The sequence below is a fragment of the Oreochromis niloticus genome, linkage group LG13 (genome assembly GCF_001858045.2).
Source record: "Oreochromis niloticus isolate F11D_XX linkage group LG13, O_niloticus_UMD_NMBU, whole genome shotgun sequence".
Lineage (NCBI taxonomy): Eukaryota > Metazoa > Chordata > Actinopteri > Cichliformes > Cichlidae > Oreochromis > Oreochromis niloticus.
Genome location: NC_031978.2, coordinates 28,053,403 through 28,069,032, shown reverse-complemented (window position 1 = coordinate 28,069,032; position 15,630 = coordinate 28,053,403). Strand labels below are relative to the sequence as shown.

General features: G+C 42.3%; 1 protein-coding gene across 7 annotated transcripts; it reads left to right on the top strand.

Moving 5' to 3' along the window:
* Nucleotides 1–1,579: 1,579 nt before the first annotated feature.
* Nucleotides 1,580–10,357, top strand: stpg4 (sperm-tail PG-rich repeat containing 4). Of its 7 annotated transcripts, none has more exons than XM_025897568.1 (9): nucleotides 1,580–2,272; nucleotides 2,439–2,521; nucleotides 2,650–2,768; nucleotides 2,914–2,970; nucleotides 3,344–3,598; nucleotides 5,290–5,354; nucleotides 5,628–5,673; nucleotides 8,063–8,163; nucleotides 10,117–10,357. In XM_025897568.1, the coding sequence occupies exons 3-9, from the start codon at nucleotides 2,739–2,741 to the stop codon at nucleotides 10,187–10,189; spliced, it is 627 nt and encodes a 208-aa protein (XP_025753353.1). In that variant the 5' UTR covers nucleotides 1,580–2,272; nucleotides 2,439–2,521; nucleotides 2,650–2,738; the 3' UTR covers nucleotides 10,190–10,357. The 7 variants fall into 7 exon arrangements, with proteins under 7 accessions (XP_025753353.1, XP_025753351.1, XP_025753352.1 ...); XM_025897566.1 differs by having other exon boundaries at nucleotides 2,376–2,521; XM_025897567.1 differs by having other exon boundaries at nucleotides 2,439–2,768.
* Nucleotides 10,358–15,630: the final 5,273 nt, after the last annotated feature.

The window sequence follows — 15,630 nt, the reverse complement described above, 5'->3', positions numbered from 1 at the left end:
TGTGAAATTTGTTTACACTTTTTTTTTTTTTTTTTTAAATAGCTGAAAACAAATTGTTAAATCAAGTGGTGGTAGGGAACAAGGAATCACCTTGTAATTTGCATTTCTAATATGAATATCTGCACAAATCTAAATATGCAAATACGTGTTAGCTTAAAAGAGAATATGCAGACTTTAATGAGCTGCAGCACCTGGTTGACTAAAAGGAAGCATGCTCCAAACAGGAGAGCTGACAGGTTAAATGATAGGATCAGATGACTTCAAGTAGGGAATCCAACCAAAGACTGACAGAAGATGCTGGGTGTTCTCAGTCAGCTGTCTAAAATTTGGATCAGGTCCCAATCTTTTATAATGAAGGTTGTAAAAGTAACACATGCAGGTAGATGGGGAAAGTGTCAGGTCAGAAAACAAAGCTAAAAAACCCCCGAACGTACAATTTAATTTAGGACCCATTCTCATTCCACAGACTGAAGTTTTGGTGTGATGTAGTCTGAAGCTCTTTTTCATTACTAGGGATGATCTTGTTCTTGATTTTATACTAACCATGTATATGACGAAACAAAATAATCTGAGTTTGCTTGACGCATGTACCTGAAAGCCTGAATGTTTAGTACAAGTATTTTAGTGTCATATGGTACTGAGCAAACGTCTGGAACCACTCATGTATTTATATTTTACTTCCAATGATCCAGACTTGTACCTTTAATCTATGAAAAATGTCAAAAATATGTTTGATAGGCATAAAGTAGCTATTTTGCACCAACAAGCTGAAAACTTGTTGTGAAGTGTGTCCTTGTAAAACTGAGAAACCTAGAGAAGTGGAGGACAAGAAGTGGCAGGCTTCAAAATCAATAGCATGTGGAAAGTATCTGAAAGTCACTTGCTTAGGAAATAGAAACCCGGCAAAGACTTGACACAGACCCGAGACCTGTGTCTGGTGTTCTGGTTGATCCATCCATGTTTCACTGAGGCCTCATCAGAAATGGCCTCAGTGGAGTGGGTGGCTGTCGGAAGATCATTCTCAAAGAAAGGTAACAGGGAGAAAAAGGCTGCATCACCAAATTACACAATAACTAGAGTGAAAATCAGTAGTAACACGTCTTATGGAGTGATGAATCCAAATGTAGAATCTCTGGTTCAAATCATCATGAACATGTCTGGAAGATGTCAGGAGGAAGGTACAGCGCTGAGTGTCTACAGTTAAAGAATAAAGGTGGTCATACCAAATATGGACTTTTAAGCTAATTAGAATTGTACAAACTCTTTTTTTGCCTCATACATGGAATTTCTATTTAAATTTGCACCTATTTGTCATTTTCTCAGCAAAATATAAACAAATGAAGGCTGAGTCAAGACTTTTTCACAGCACTGTACTGGTGATTTGTTCATTTGCTGTAAAAGTTGAATGAACATCCACCAAGTGTGGTGTTTCCATAATTATTTTTTTTCCGAGTGTTGTAGCTTTTATCATAATGCTGAACTGGATGAAACTTGTCTTATGTGTGAAGTTATGTGATGGTTCTGACTGCCCCCCCGGGAGCAGTGCAGGCTGCAGTTGTTTGTAGCTTGGCCAGTCATGCATACTCAGAGCTCCCTTGTGGAAGCACATTTAAACATTTAGAGCATTACAAAAAGCACCGAGGTAACAGCTAGCACACAGAAAAGGTAACTGCACTACCCCCGATCTGACTCTGCTTCGTCTCGTGTCATGCGCAGTGACACAAATGAGTGGGTTCTTGCTTTCACGCGGCACCAGCTTCAGTTCCAAGGCACAGAACGAAAAGGAACACCACGAGCCACTGCGGCGATTTCAGGTGTGAATCGATCACACGAGAAACTCTCGTCGTGTTAAAACCAATTATCACAAGACTTTAAAAAAAAAAGAAAAAAAATTACCCTCACAGATGAAGTGTCATCGCAGCCTGCTTATAAAAAAGTTGTTAATTACGCCGCACATGCGACACTAGTCTGAAGCTGTCTCCTGCACTCGTGCCTTGTCCGAACTGGAGATGACTGTACATGAGGGAGTCAAGGTGAAGATGTGTGTATGTCTCCTAGTACGCTGTGGTGTCACATGAGACTTCCTTGACAAGCAGCGGAAGCATGAATTCTTGGCTCCTTCCAACCATGTGCTGCATGTAGCCTGGCAACCGGGCCGAGTGTAGCGCTTTCTGTTCCCAGAGTGAGATTTTCGCTTCAGCTGGCGGTCTTGAATTTTGCTGTACTGAAATAAAGAGGGAAGAAGAGTTCATCCTGGAGTAGGATCTCAGGTGTAAGCGCATGCACAGACACACACACACAGTTTGCCTGCAGACAGTGATGAAGAAGAGATGCAGTCTTGCTTTGTTTTCTGTGTATTCTCATTAAATTCACAGTATTCCTCCATATATCACATGAATACTGCCATCCCTATGATTATGGAAACCGGACAATGAAAGATGATGGATGGATGGATGGGATGCAGACAGTGACAACCACATAACCACCTGCAGCACCTACAGCACCTCGATGCTGGTTCACGGTTGTGTCTTGCTCTCAGCCAAACTAGCCAATCTAAATTTAGCTCCCTTTGCGAGGCCAGCTTGTTGAAAAATTGATCGATAGTGGAGTTGCTGCTATAGTAACGGTCCCTGTTTTAATGGTGGTCAGGTGTCACTGGATCTCCCATTAAGCAGATAGTGAACGACAGTGAGCGCGGCACAGGACGATGAAACAAAGTCGCCTCTGAAGCCGGTGACATGTCCTGGAGTGGTCACAGGACAGATAAGGTGAGGCTTTATCTTTAAAACCCTTATAACTCTGTGTGTGGTTGCATGAGGACAAGGTGGGAGACGAATCAACACATTGTTGGCATAGCGATGTCATCATAGCAGAAGCAGTCTGGTGTGACCTGTGCCTCATCCCTATCTGCAGGGTGATGACACGGTGGAGCTGTGTGGCCGGGGGAGCTGGTGGCTGGGAACACTGAGAGTAGGTGTCGCACTGCTGTTTGGTTTCACGGACTCTCTGAAACCAAGTGTGGGCTTCACCATAGCCCAAAACCCACATGCCAATGACATGCATGAGTAAAATGACACATCACAACGACAGGCATCAGAAAATAATAACATTAATATTACCCTCCAACTACTCAATGATTTCGATCATTCTGGTTGCTGGAAATTGAGTGAAACTGGCATCTTCAGTGGAATTCAGCAGCTGTCTCTCATGAGGTCACCCATCCATGAACTTACTGCAGCATTGCTCTTGTATTGTTCCAAAATGTCAGACTTTGAATTGTTGTAAAATAGTTATGAAATTAAGAAATGTGGGTCACAGATTCCCCATGCTCCCACTCTTCCAGGACACACCCATCCCGGGAACCTACCACGTCCGAGACTTCGTTGAGGAGGCTGACCTGAACCCTGTGAAAAAAACTTACGGCTTCAAAGGTGTGGGCAGAAAAACTCAGATGCTGGGTGTGCGTAAGGGGGATCTGCTGCTACCTGGAGCGTATGAATATACCGACTCCACCCAGGAAGTCCTGATGCACCAGGCATCCTACTCTTTCAAGAACTGCCCCCGACCCGACATTTTCACCCTTGGAATTAGAGACAAGGTAGCACTGAGACTCATTTACTGATCCTTTTGTCATATTAAAGTTTGCGTAGTTTTTGCTTTCTAGTTTTGCTTTCACTTGAGACAGAAGCAATATGTAACTAAGCAGTAGCTGCTAATTATGAAGTTTCTTTACTTGAGTTAGCACAACAAAGGTTTGGGGTCCTAAAAGCTGATGCAATGAGAAAAGCCCAACTGTGAAACCCAGTTTACCTCATAGGTCAGGTACAGCCCAGTTCAAAATTAGGTGGCTCCAGTTACTACCTACTAACCAGTAAAACCAGCTGCACCTCTAAATTGTTCCCCTTTCTTTCAGCATAAAGAAATTATACGTAACATTTAATCACTGACATAGCTTAAAGAAACCAGTATGACGTCAACATATCAAAGTGTGTGTGTGTGCGTGTGTGTGTGTGTGGGGGGGGTTCTTTATGACTATCAGTTTCTTACAGGCATTAGTTTATGCACAGCTCTCTTAAGGTCCTGCCACAGGATTTCAGTTTAGAATGTGAGACATTTTAACACATCCTGTTGCAGATTTGCTGCTGTGTGTAGGATCATTGTCCTGTTGCATGACTCAGTTTGGGCCAATCTTGAGCTGTTGGACAGATGGCCTGACATTTGACTGCAGAGCACTCTACAGAGGAGTTCATGGCTGACTCAACGAGTACAAGGTTCCCAGGTCCTGTGGCTGCGAAACAAGCCCAAATAACCAGCCTTCCACCATTGTCCTTGACACTTGGTATCAGGTGTTTGTGCTGATATGTTCTGTTTGGATTTGCCAAACACAGAGCTGTCCACTATAACTAAAAATCGCTGCTTTGGTCTTGTCTGTCCAGAGGATACTGCTCCTGAAATATTGTAGTTTCGGGCACAACTTTGCAAAGCTAAGCCATGGTGCCATGTTCTCTTTATAGAGAAGAGGGCTTCTCTAGGCAACCCTTTGTTTTATGCAGTTTCTCTGAGCATTGCACAGTCTGACCCTGAATTTGCAGTTAACACACAGATGTATGCTCCAGACGAGCAAACTGACTGAACAAACTAGAGATGCTCGCATTTGTTAATGATCAATCAATCAAATGCATCTGATTAGACATTAGACCACATTACCAGCCCCATTAATATCCAACAGAAGCAGCAAGGCTTTACTTAGCTTTCCATAGGATCACATATAGTACAGTGAAAACGTTCTCTTTCACATATCTGAATTCACTTCGTGCCATGCAGCACTAGAAAATAGGATCAAACTAATCTGGCTCTTATGAAACTAAAAAGAAATACAGCAACTCAAAGTTATTGATGTGTGGTGGAATAAATGGTTATTTGTTAAAACAATAAAAAAGGGAAAAATCTTTTATTTTACAGCCACATATACTAGCAGTATGGTTTAGCAGGTATAGGTTTCAGGCCCTGGAGTCAAACCTGGCAACCTCCCCATAGAGACTGAAGTCATTATGAACAGAAACTTTTAAATGATAGACTTCTGCTTTCAGTAGCCTAGGGGTGTAATTTACTTCAGCAATATTTATTAACTGCTCCGTTGTGGAAGTCTGTTTGGATGTAACCAGCTATCATCCATACTTTACTTAAAGCACAGTAGGTGCCCCCCTCAAAAAACAGAAACAAACTCAGGGTGATACTTTCGTATATATTTAAAAAAACATCTTTATCTTCTTTTTCTCCTTCTGCCAGCACATAAACACTTCGCCGTGTGACTACAATGTGACAGCGACACCAGTGGAGAAGATCCCCTGCAAGTAAGCGCTCGACAAACAGCCACTCTTTAACTTTCAGATCACAGCGGCGCAGACAAGCCATGAATCATCCCTTGATCGCCAAATTCTTCCTCCTCATCCGGCTTTCTGCTTCCCTCTCTCACCTCCAAAGATGGAGGAGCAATCACCCAGTCTGCTCTCTCCTTTCCTCTGCCGTCGATCACAAACTTCCTTATCCATTTCTTCCCTCACTTTTTCTCCTCATTGTTATTTGCTCTTTTGCCCCCTTCCTTCTCTTATCTCCTGTTCTCGCAGGCATGTGATGTTTCGCTCGACTGTGCAGCGGATCAGCTTTCTGCCTGTAAGTAGGATCTGATCGCCAGGACCAATTATTAACACCATTCAGTCTTTCCATTGTCCACAAAAAGGCTTCATTACAATACACTTTCAATAGGTTTTGATTACAAGCTATGACCTAATGTGCACAAGACAGTTATGACAACCGCAAGGGTCGAAGAAAACCGATCCCAGGGGCGGTCTGACTGTATCGTTTTCCCCCATTTGAGGGCTTGTTATGGCACTGCTCTGGTTGACCAGTCAGCTTTGGTTCATATTGCAGCATCGCTGCTGGTAGCCGATGGATATTTGAGCTGCGCTGGCAGCTGCTGAGTGTTGACAGAGAAGGAAAGGCGCTAAGAAATCCCGAGGGTGTTATTACTGCAGAGCTGGGAGCAGTTTTCTGCCATCGCTGGTGTCAAAGCAACTCGAAGACAAGATTTTTTGTCAAAGGTTAAGCAGCCGCAGGTGGGAAACATTAGAAGATCAAAGCTGAGGAGTCTTAATGGTATGTGATGAAAACGTCGGGGTGGCCCAGCGCGGGAATTTGAAATTTCTCTGCACTTGTAACTCAGAGTAACATGAATCTGACTTCCTTACATGGACGTATATTAATTTTATTTAGTTATTTAGTTTGATTTGACTTAATTTCTCCTTCCTGGTGAAACTTTGTGTCTTAGATTTATATGTTGTGCTTCTGATTTGACTGCACGAGCTGAGATTTAAACTCATGTGAATTCATGTAAAAATTGCACATACTCTGATGTGGATGTTCTCTATTGTTAGCTGTTTTAATGTGGCCTACTGTACAGCTGGCAGTGGCATTCATTTAAGACCCCCAGAGGAGGAAATCTCATGTCTTTGCTAATCTGCTGAACATATTTGAGAACTATCTACCCAGTGGGTGGAGCTGTTATTATTTTTCATTTGCACTTTTCCCATAAAGTAGTGATACCTTCAACTACACAACTGAAAACCTCAAAGTTCTATAAAAACTTTGCTTAAGAAAAATTGTTAGAGACATTTCTTTCTTTTTTTCATTTCACCTAATCTTAGAAAGGTTTAAAACTTTAATGAATATCAAGGCACCGGTGGAAAAAGAAGTCAAAGTTTAAAAGTGTCACAGACATTTGCAGAATGTGCCAGGTACCTACGTCGCCCAGGAGAACCTTTCTTACACGCTGTACTGCAGCAGGAAAGTAGGCCAAGTGCTTTGGCCCAAACACACATGCACAAGAGTTTCACAGCTGCCCGCTGACTCCCATGAAATACACCTGCATTAGCACCTCTGTTAGCATCAGGCAGGCGTGCTGAGGCGCTGGCAGGCAGGGTGCCGAGGATCAAGTGAGCTGGCAACTGGAATCAAATGGCCTGTAATGGTAGTAGCCACTGCTGCAAGGAGCAGGGTAGAGGGAAAAAAGCACTATCCTGTCTTCTTCTGTCAGAATCAAGGAGGGATGGAAAATAAAAGGCCCGTCCTGTGTTCAGGGACAGGACGACAGTCTTATGTCTGGGGAGGAGAGCGGAGGAGGGGTGATGCTATTTCTGCATGGCACGCCGCTGGTGATGACCAGTATGTGTGTTAGTGGGTAACGGGAAAGGAGAAGTGAAAGGCACAGAGAGGGAGAAGGACTGACCGAGTTCTGACAGAAACTAGCCTGAACGTACCTGTGATGAAATGCACATAAGTGCTTGTCTTGTTGTAGCGACCACTCAAAGCTCTTTAGACTACAAGCCACGTGTGACCAATGCCATAAGTTCATACTGTGCTTTATTACACTTTATCTCATATGCACTCACCAGTTAACCTAACATATCTTTAGAACGTGGGAAGAAGTCAGAGGAAACCCACACAGGTACAGGTAGGACATCCATGCAGAGAGGCTCCAGTCAGGGCTTGAACCAGTAACAGTACTGCTGTGATGCAACACGCTAATCTGTGCACCACACATCTGCTGGCAAAGGTTAAAAAGTCAGGACTGAATTGATATATTGTATGTCTTAAATGTAAGAACATGAGACCTCAAAATAGAAGTGGTGTACATGGTTAGCACATCCTTCAGATGATTGAGTATCAGACTGAGACAACAATAGGTTTTCATGAGCAAACATCCAAGAGCCAAGGAATTAAAAACGATAGAGGACATGGTGTGCAATAGTAGTGCACCATGAACCTGTGAACTGTATATAAAAGATAGAAATGGCCGATGTCACCCTTTAGTTGGTGAAGCTTCCTGTTCCGGAGCTTTAAGTTAAGCATTTTGGCCATCGCCATCTTGGTGCCACACGGTGGCTACATCCATCTTCTATTTACAGTCTTTGACAGTTTTGCTCTAGGCTTGGTGGGTAAGCACCCTGGAGGTTAATCACACAGCTAGATACATCAATATTTTACTGCTCTTTCCTTCAGAAAGATGGCCCTGCTCCATGCCACTACAACCCACAGACCAAACCAGCTAAAGCCATCACTTCCTGTTTCAAATCCACGTTGCCACGGCTACACAGTGTGCACACAGTGAGTCTTATTTACATTTCTTGTGTTTTTCTACATGCCGTAATTACTAATTTAGGACTATGAATTTCTTTCTTTCTTTTACATTAGCTGCATTTGAACATTTTTATTGGGTGCTTTTTCAATTTGTTTAAATGATGATCATATTTTTACATGCTTTTAATGGAAATTCATCTGATTTTAAAGGGATTAGTTATTAAACGGGATTTAGATAACTCCTGTAAATAAACTATAACATCACAAGATTATGTAACAGGATAAAGAAATCAAACACACGCTGAATTTATCCAAATGGAATGGAGCACGGATAACACGGACTGGAGACAGATTAAAAGAGAAAGCAGATGCAAAGTGAAACAATGAACAGCCAGTCTAGCAGGCGCGGACAATTCTAATTTTGCATAAGACTGCAGGAGGAAAAGTCCTAAGTGACTTCGATAGAGGGTTGAGGCACAGATGGCAGGATATTTAGTCAAGAGTGATCAACTGGTTAGTGTTTCAGTAAGGAAAGTGCCTAAAATAACAGCTGCATTTAGGAAATATGGCCAACAATTTAATGCATTGCACAGTTTTGGCTTGCAGGTATTACTCATTCATATTCTGAGCTCATTATTTGAAACTTTGAGCATATTTATTGCATATAAGTGTGGACCATTGTAACAGTGCGCATAGAACAGAATATAGAATAAAAGAGCAACTATTTCTATCAGATTGTTTCATCAGAGTAGATGTAGCCTATTGATTATTACAGATACATTAGGGTTCAACCTGTAGTAACATCCATACATTATAATACTCATAGACATGCCTTTTGTATTGGGAATTAATACAAAATTGTTCTAATTTATAATCTATCCAGTTGTTAAGTGATGATGTATGAACCCTGCTTCTGGGCCCAAACTACTCTGCGTTTAATAAGGCTGTTGTGTTTTTAACATGTTTGAATGCTTTGTATCTTGTTCTATTTAATCTCAACAAGCCCCTAAAATCAGTCAGTGATCACTGTCGGCCTCTCTCAGTTTTTATTACCGCTAATCATTTTTAAGCTCAGTTTTTAAAACCTTATGATGTCACTACAGCCCAGCCCATGCAGCAGTATATTAATGACTAACCTCGTATTGTGGATGGATTATCTCAGTTGTTCTCTTGACTGAAGTTTGGTCCGTTTACAGCATCCTGCCATGCGATTGCATTTGTCCCTAACCATGGGGAACCCTCACGTTAACTTTTATTGAGTGGAAAAAGTTAGCGTTCATCCTCCAGCTTCACTGTGTTTATGTTATGCTAACATAACTGTGTCGCTAGCGATCACGTAGCACATCATTATATACCAGCTAGCCCAACTTCAGTAACCCAACAAACATCACTGCTGTTTAGTTTCCTGTCTTCATTTATGTCAGAAGTGATAGCACTGCAGAATTACTGAGCTGTAATACTTTGGGACTTGCAGCAGAGTTTGGGCCCAGAGACGGCTAATGACGTCAGACTTAAAGACCGGATATACTGTGAACATTTTTGAAAGTGCTCTCTTTCAGAAAGACAATGCCTCCATCCATGGGCCGTAGAGTCTCACTGAACGATCTTATAAGAAAGCTAATGGTGTGAATCGTATGATTTGGCTTTCAGCTGAACACCCATGGGTAATTTTTAGACCAATGTGGTAGAAACCACTCTGCACCAAACACCAACTGAGGCGATATCTTCTGAATGAATGGCATTCCTTTCCTAGTATTTGGAGTACTTGGATATTAAATACTGAGATGTGTTTAAGCTTAGACCCCATATTGGTTACACTTTATGTTTGTGTCTTTGGTTATAGTCTCCTGTTTGTTAGCAATCAAAGGTTACAGCATTTAGAATATATTCTTTGAATTCATACTAGAAAGACTAAATGACTACAAACTGACTATATATTATAAATTGAAAAGTAATTACAGTTACTTGTGTATTTCACAGAACACTCCAGGACCGGGGGCCTACGATCCTTTCAGGAAGTCGTTTGCACAAAGATGTTAAGGAGCCGTCTTAATTTTCCATGATACAAGGATCCCTGCATTTACTCACTGTTTCAACTTACAGAGTGAAGTCACCCCATATGGAAAAGATATATATATACATCTTATAAAGTTTGTATCTGTCTTGTGTGAAACTTGTATGAAAAGCATACAAGAGTGAAAACAGATATAAGATCCCTTGAAAAATTATATAAATGAAACTTGTATGTTTTGGATACTTACTAAAACAATATATGAAAGTAATGAGAAAGTGGCCACTTCATATAGTGAATCATATAAGGTGTATATGATTTCCTCATGAAAGTGGCCACTTTCTCATTACTTATAAAAGACTTATGCAAGTCTTTTATAAGTTTTTACTATTTCTTTTCCATATGGGACATAATCCTGTTTTTTAAATATAAGATAAAAGTAAAATCATGGCTGCATGAAAGAGGGAAAACCTTTGGTCTTGTATTACTTGGAGCAACGTTTATCTGCATGTCAGTGAGGGATTTTGTGGTCTGCCAACAACATAATCAGCTACATTCGTCGTGCTCAAATTGCTTTAGTGACGCCGGCCAGGGAAGCAGAATGATCTTATCTGCAACAAAGGGTACTTCATTCCACTTAACTACATGTTCCCAGTATTGCGCCCTCCCTTCATCTCTCTTCCCTCTCTTGCTCCTCTTTCCCTCTCTGTTGGCAGTCAGGCTGCCTTTGCCTTCCTACTATCTCTGCCCTGCGATGCACTCAGGAGGAGGAATGCTGCTCAGCCATGCGTCACATGCACATAGCTTAGTGTGGCATGCTGCACCCTCAGATAACACATTCGGTATTAGAGGCCAAGGCAGTGGCACACAATAAAACAGCTATTCTTATCGCTACCTACTCCACATACTCGCTCTTTCTTTCATGAAACAAACAAGGCTGGGACACGGAGAGCAGCGCAGATAGGAATTGCCTCTAAGTGAACATAATGCTGTTGTAGATTACCATGCAATAGGGCATAGGCACAGATATAACAAACAAGCTGTTACTGTTAGGAATCTGGACACTGTTATTTACCCAGACAGGACTTTTGCTGAGCATGCATGCACTGCTTTATTGTAGAGTTGTTGAGGGAACTGAGGTGTACTCAGCTCTTCGGTCCAGCCAGACTCTGTTAATGAGATCCAGGGATTAAAGCCCACTTTATTAAGATATTTGAGTGTTGTGTTAAGTACAACGCATACAGTAATATTGTAAGGACGAAGAACAGTTATGTTAAAGCTGATTCACAGACAAGAAAATCGGCCAGAATCTGTAAATTACCTATTAAGTGTTTGAGCACCAGTAGTTACCTCACTTTTTAAAAAAAAGCATACCCTCATCCCTTTGCTAGTTGAACACTGAACCTGCACTCACCTATACTCCCATACGCAATCACATCTTCCTCCATTTCTGTGAAATATTTTAGGGCTTTTCAGCTCTTTGCTTCGTTCTTATGCGTAGGCCCAAACAGCAGACTTACAGGCTGTTTATCTAGCTTATATATTCACAGGGAAACTTTCAGCAGGTAAAAAAAACTACAAAGAGTCGTTGTAGACCAACTAGACCAGCGGTCCCCAACCCCTGGGCCACGGACTGGTGCCAGTCCGTCAGTTGTTTGGTACCGGGCCGAGAGAGTTGAGGCTTGGGTGTGGAATTTATGGTTTTCAGGGTTTTCATCGGTATTTTTTTATTGTTTTTATTGTTAACTCGGTTTCCCTGGGTCTTTTCCCGTGTATTATGAATAAATCTTTTTTTTGTTTGGTACTGGTATTGGTTTATTTTGTTGTATTTATCCACAACACCTTAAAGGCCAGTCCGTGAAAATATTGTCGGACATAAACCGGTCCGTGGTGCAAAAACCGGTTGGGGACCACTGGTCTAGCCCATTAGAGTTCCATGGGTATCCCTGTTTACCAACTGGTCACGGCAGATGGCCGCCCCTGCCTGAGCCTCGATCTGCTGGAGGTTTCTTCCTGTTAAAAGGAAGTTTTTCCTTCCCACTGTCACCAAGTGGTTGCTCATAGATGGTCGTGCAATTGTTGGGGTTTCCTCTCTAATATTATAGGGCCTTTATTTTACAATACAAAGATCATTGAAGGAATTTTGCTCTCTGCAAATAAAACTGAATTGAATTGAACTTACAATATCAATTTAGTACAGCTGATTGTATCTAATCGTTGCATTTACAGCTTATTGTTTTACCGAACGACCGAATGATGCTAAAAAATCACCCATTTAAATGCATCTTTCACTACTGTAGTCCATGAAGTGGGACTAATTCACTAGGTTTGGTGCAGTGTGTTAAAATAGAGGATTTCCACAGTGATTTTTCACATTGTTATTCCAAGCAGACAATAAACATCTGCAAGGTAACAAAAAACACCACTGACAATTCAGCCAGCTGCTGTGGAAGAGGTTACGAGCTACTTCTGAGGCATCCGGCTGAATCTTTATGTCTTGACATGAGTATTTGGGACGGTGGTCATGGAAGTCTTGTGCAGCACTATCATAGCACATCTACTTAGACAACAGTTAAAGCCCTCCCACACACACGCTCTGTTTTCCTTCAGTTGCCGACACTTAAAAGCTTGATGAGGTTGAAGGGCCAGTCTCTTATTCCCCCTGTCATTATTCCAGAGACAAAAGAGGATACACTACCACTCAGAGTGGAAGGCAATCTTATTAACACGGGGCTTTGCATACACTCTCTGGAGAGCTGGACCTCCACATTCAGCACTTGTGAGGAAGATACAGTAGGACAGATATGTGTGCGTGTTTGTTTGTGTATGACAAACAGCCAGAATGGTCTGCGGTCAAGGCACCAAGCCGCCAGTAATCTCTGACGCCGTCAACCCCTTGTGCCCTTCCTCCCTTCTCATCTCAATGATCTCCACAGTCCAGCACTGATCTCTGACATATGCCTCATACTGACGACTTAACACCCTCCACCTCCCACAGCCTGCCTTGACCACAGGCACGGCCAGGCACCCGCTCTTCTGTTGTCAATCAAGCTCACCCTCGTAGATGCACGGTGCATTAAAATAAACACTCGCACATCCGTGCAATGCAGCTAATGCACACCTGCTTGTGATCCTTTGCTTTTTAAAAATGCGCTTTGCAAACTGATGCGCAAACCTGCGAGCACGTGCACACGCACTCATTTCTTAAAGGCTCCGTGGGGAATCAACACAATCCAACATATCAATTTTTCTTAATCTATGACGAGTAAAAACGTCAAAGTAACACAACAAATCTTGCCACACACACACACTGTCCTTCTTTTTGTTTCTTATCTCTGCTAGTTTTTCATGTGGCGGCAAAGATGTTTTAAGCATGATTTCAGTTGCGCTGGCACAGTGGAGTTCTCTCATTTAATGGGTACAAGAACATCTGGTGCCAGGGTAAGTCGTACAAGCAGCCCAAACATCGACTCCTCTTTCTGGGAACAGCTTAATGAGATCCGGTCGACATTTGGGAAGCAATGCAGCGCATCGGTGAATGTCTGGAATAAATCTGTGTTTTTGGCAGCTTACAGCAAGATTTGACCGTGCTACTCAGCTCCACTGTTGGGCCAGAGTTGAGGATGTCAAATTAACAGCTAACACTAAACAACATGCTGAGAAAATGTGACCCGACTTCGGAGTGATGACGAAGGCAGACCACTGGAATTTTCAAAGAATGTGAGGTTACTTAAAAATACTCTAATCCAGCACTGGTGTGGGACTTGTTATTGGTTTGTTAAGTCCCAGCTAAAGTTCTTCAAACAAATAAACCCTTGAACAGTGCAGCCATTGTTTGTTCACTGACATTGCGTTGAGCTAAAATGGCCCTGCAGTACTAGCTCCATCTTGCTCCATCTGTATAACACATCACCTTGAAACACCAGGAGTGAGGATAGACATGGAGATTTGCAGGTTTATGTTCAGAGGGCTTCAGGCTCATTCACTTTCAGCACCACAGCCCTACACTAAGGGTGACGACCAAGGAATTTAGCAGGCGGTCCGACACACCGGGAGGTTAACTACGTATCCTTTCACCGCCCATCTCAAGCTGCTGACAGACACACAGGAGGTACATTACACTTCTATTAAATGACATTTAAAAATTTAATCAGCTCCAATGAGCGACTGTTAGTGAACAAGAGGGTCATTGTTTAAGTGGGTAATGGTGCTGGCACTGGCGCACAGTGTATGGAACGTGGACCAACAGCGCTGGAGGGCTATCAAGTTTGGATCTGCTGATTGATGGAAGAGAACAAACTGCTGGCCAGGCTGCTGTTTACTGTGGTGTTATTGGGCCTGCTTGCTCAAAAATTTCAGCCTCATAAAATTGAGTGCCTGAACATGTCCGAAAAATGAGGCTGGCAGCAGGGTGGCAACAATGTGAGAGTAATATAACACTATTTTATATCAATAAGCAGGTATATCAGATATTCTAGTGTCTGGCAAAGGATTTTAGATGGTGCATGTAGATTCTGTCAGAGCTACAACTGACCATATTCACACAGAAAGGTGGAGGGCTAAGTTATTAATGCTAGAAAGGTTAGCAACTTTTATCCATAGCTAGCTAGCAGTGTTGGCATCAGTGTTGCCAACTTAGCGACTTTGTCGCTATATTTAGCGAGTTTTCAAACCCCCTTAGAGACTTTTATTCTAAAAAGCGACTAGCGACAAATCTGGCGACTTTTTCTGGTGTTATTGGAGACTTATTTATGACGACTTTTTGACGCGAAAGCACTTATCGCTTTTACTCTCAACAAGCAGCGGGTGCTGCCGTGGGCACCTCGCCCGTTCCAAATCACTCACGGGTGGAGGATAGTCCTCCCCCAGCTGCTATCAGGGCAGGAGATGTTCACACCTATGCGTCCAAACTGCAAATGAATCGTGCATGAGCGAAGCCGCTGCTCCCGCACTGACTGTAACGCAGTCAGTTCTTCTTTTACTCTTATGCTGTTTTGTGGATCACAAGGTTTAAAACTACTTATAAACACACACACACACACACAAAGGAACTCCACCAGAGTGCCTATTTCGGGTCACTTTTGCTGGTCCAAGCCCGGGTGAAGGAGCAGGGTTGGAATTGTGACATTAAAAAAACAATAATTGCTAAAAGAAATTTAATTTGTAGTTCTAAATAAACTCTAAATGCATTTAGGACGTTTTTTACTCAATTTATGTCTCTTCCACGATGTTATTTCTCTCTCCAGCAACAATTACAGTTGTCCAGTTACAATTACATTAGCATGACCAATTATGCAAATTAGGCGATGACGTCATTTAGCGACTTCTAGCGACTTTTAGGACAACCAATAGTGATTTTCCTTACTGAGGAGTTGGCAACACTGGTTGGCATCCGTCTATCAGCAGTGGCAAAAAATGTCTTGTATACCAACCTGTAAACTTTTTTTTTCAGGCTGTAACACTGGGATTTGTAACATAGGAGT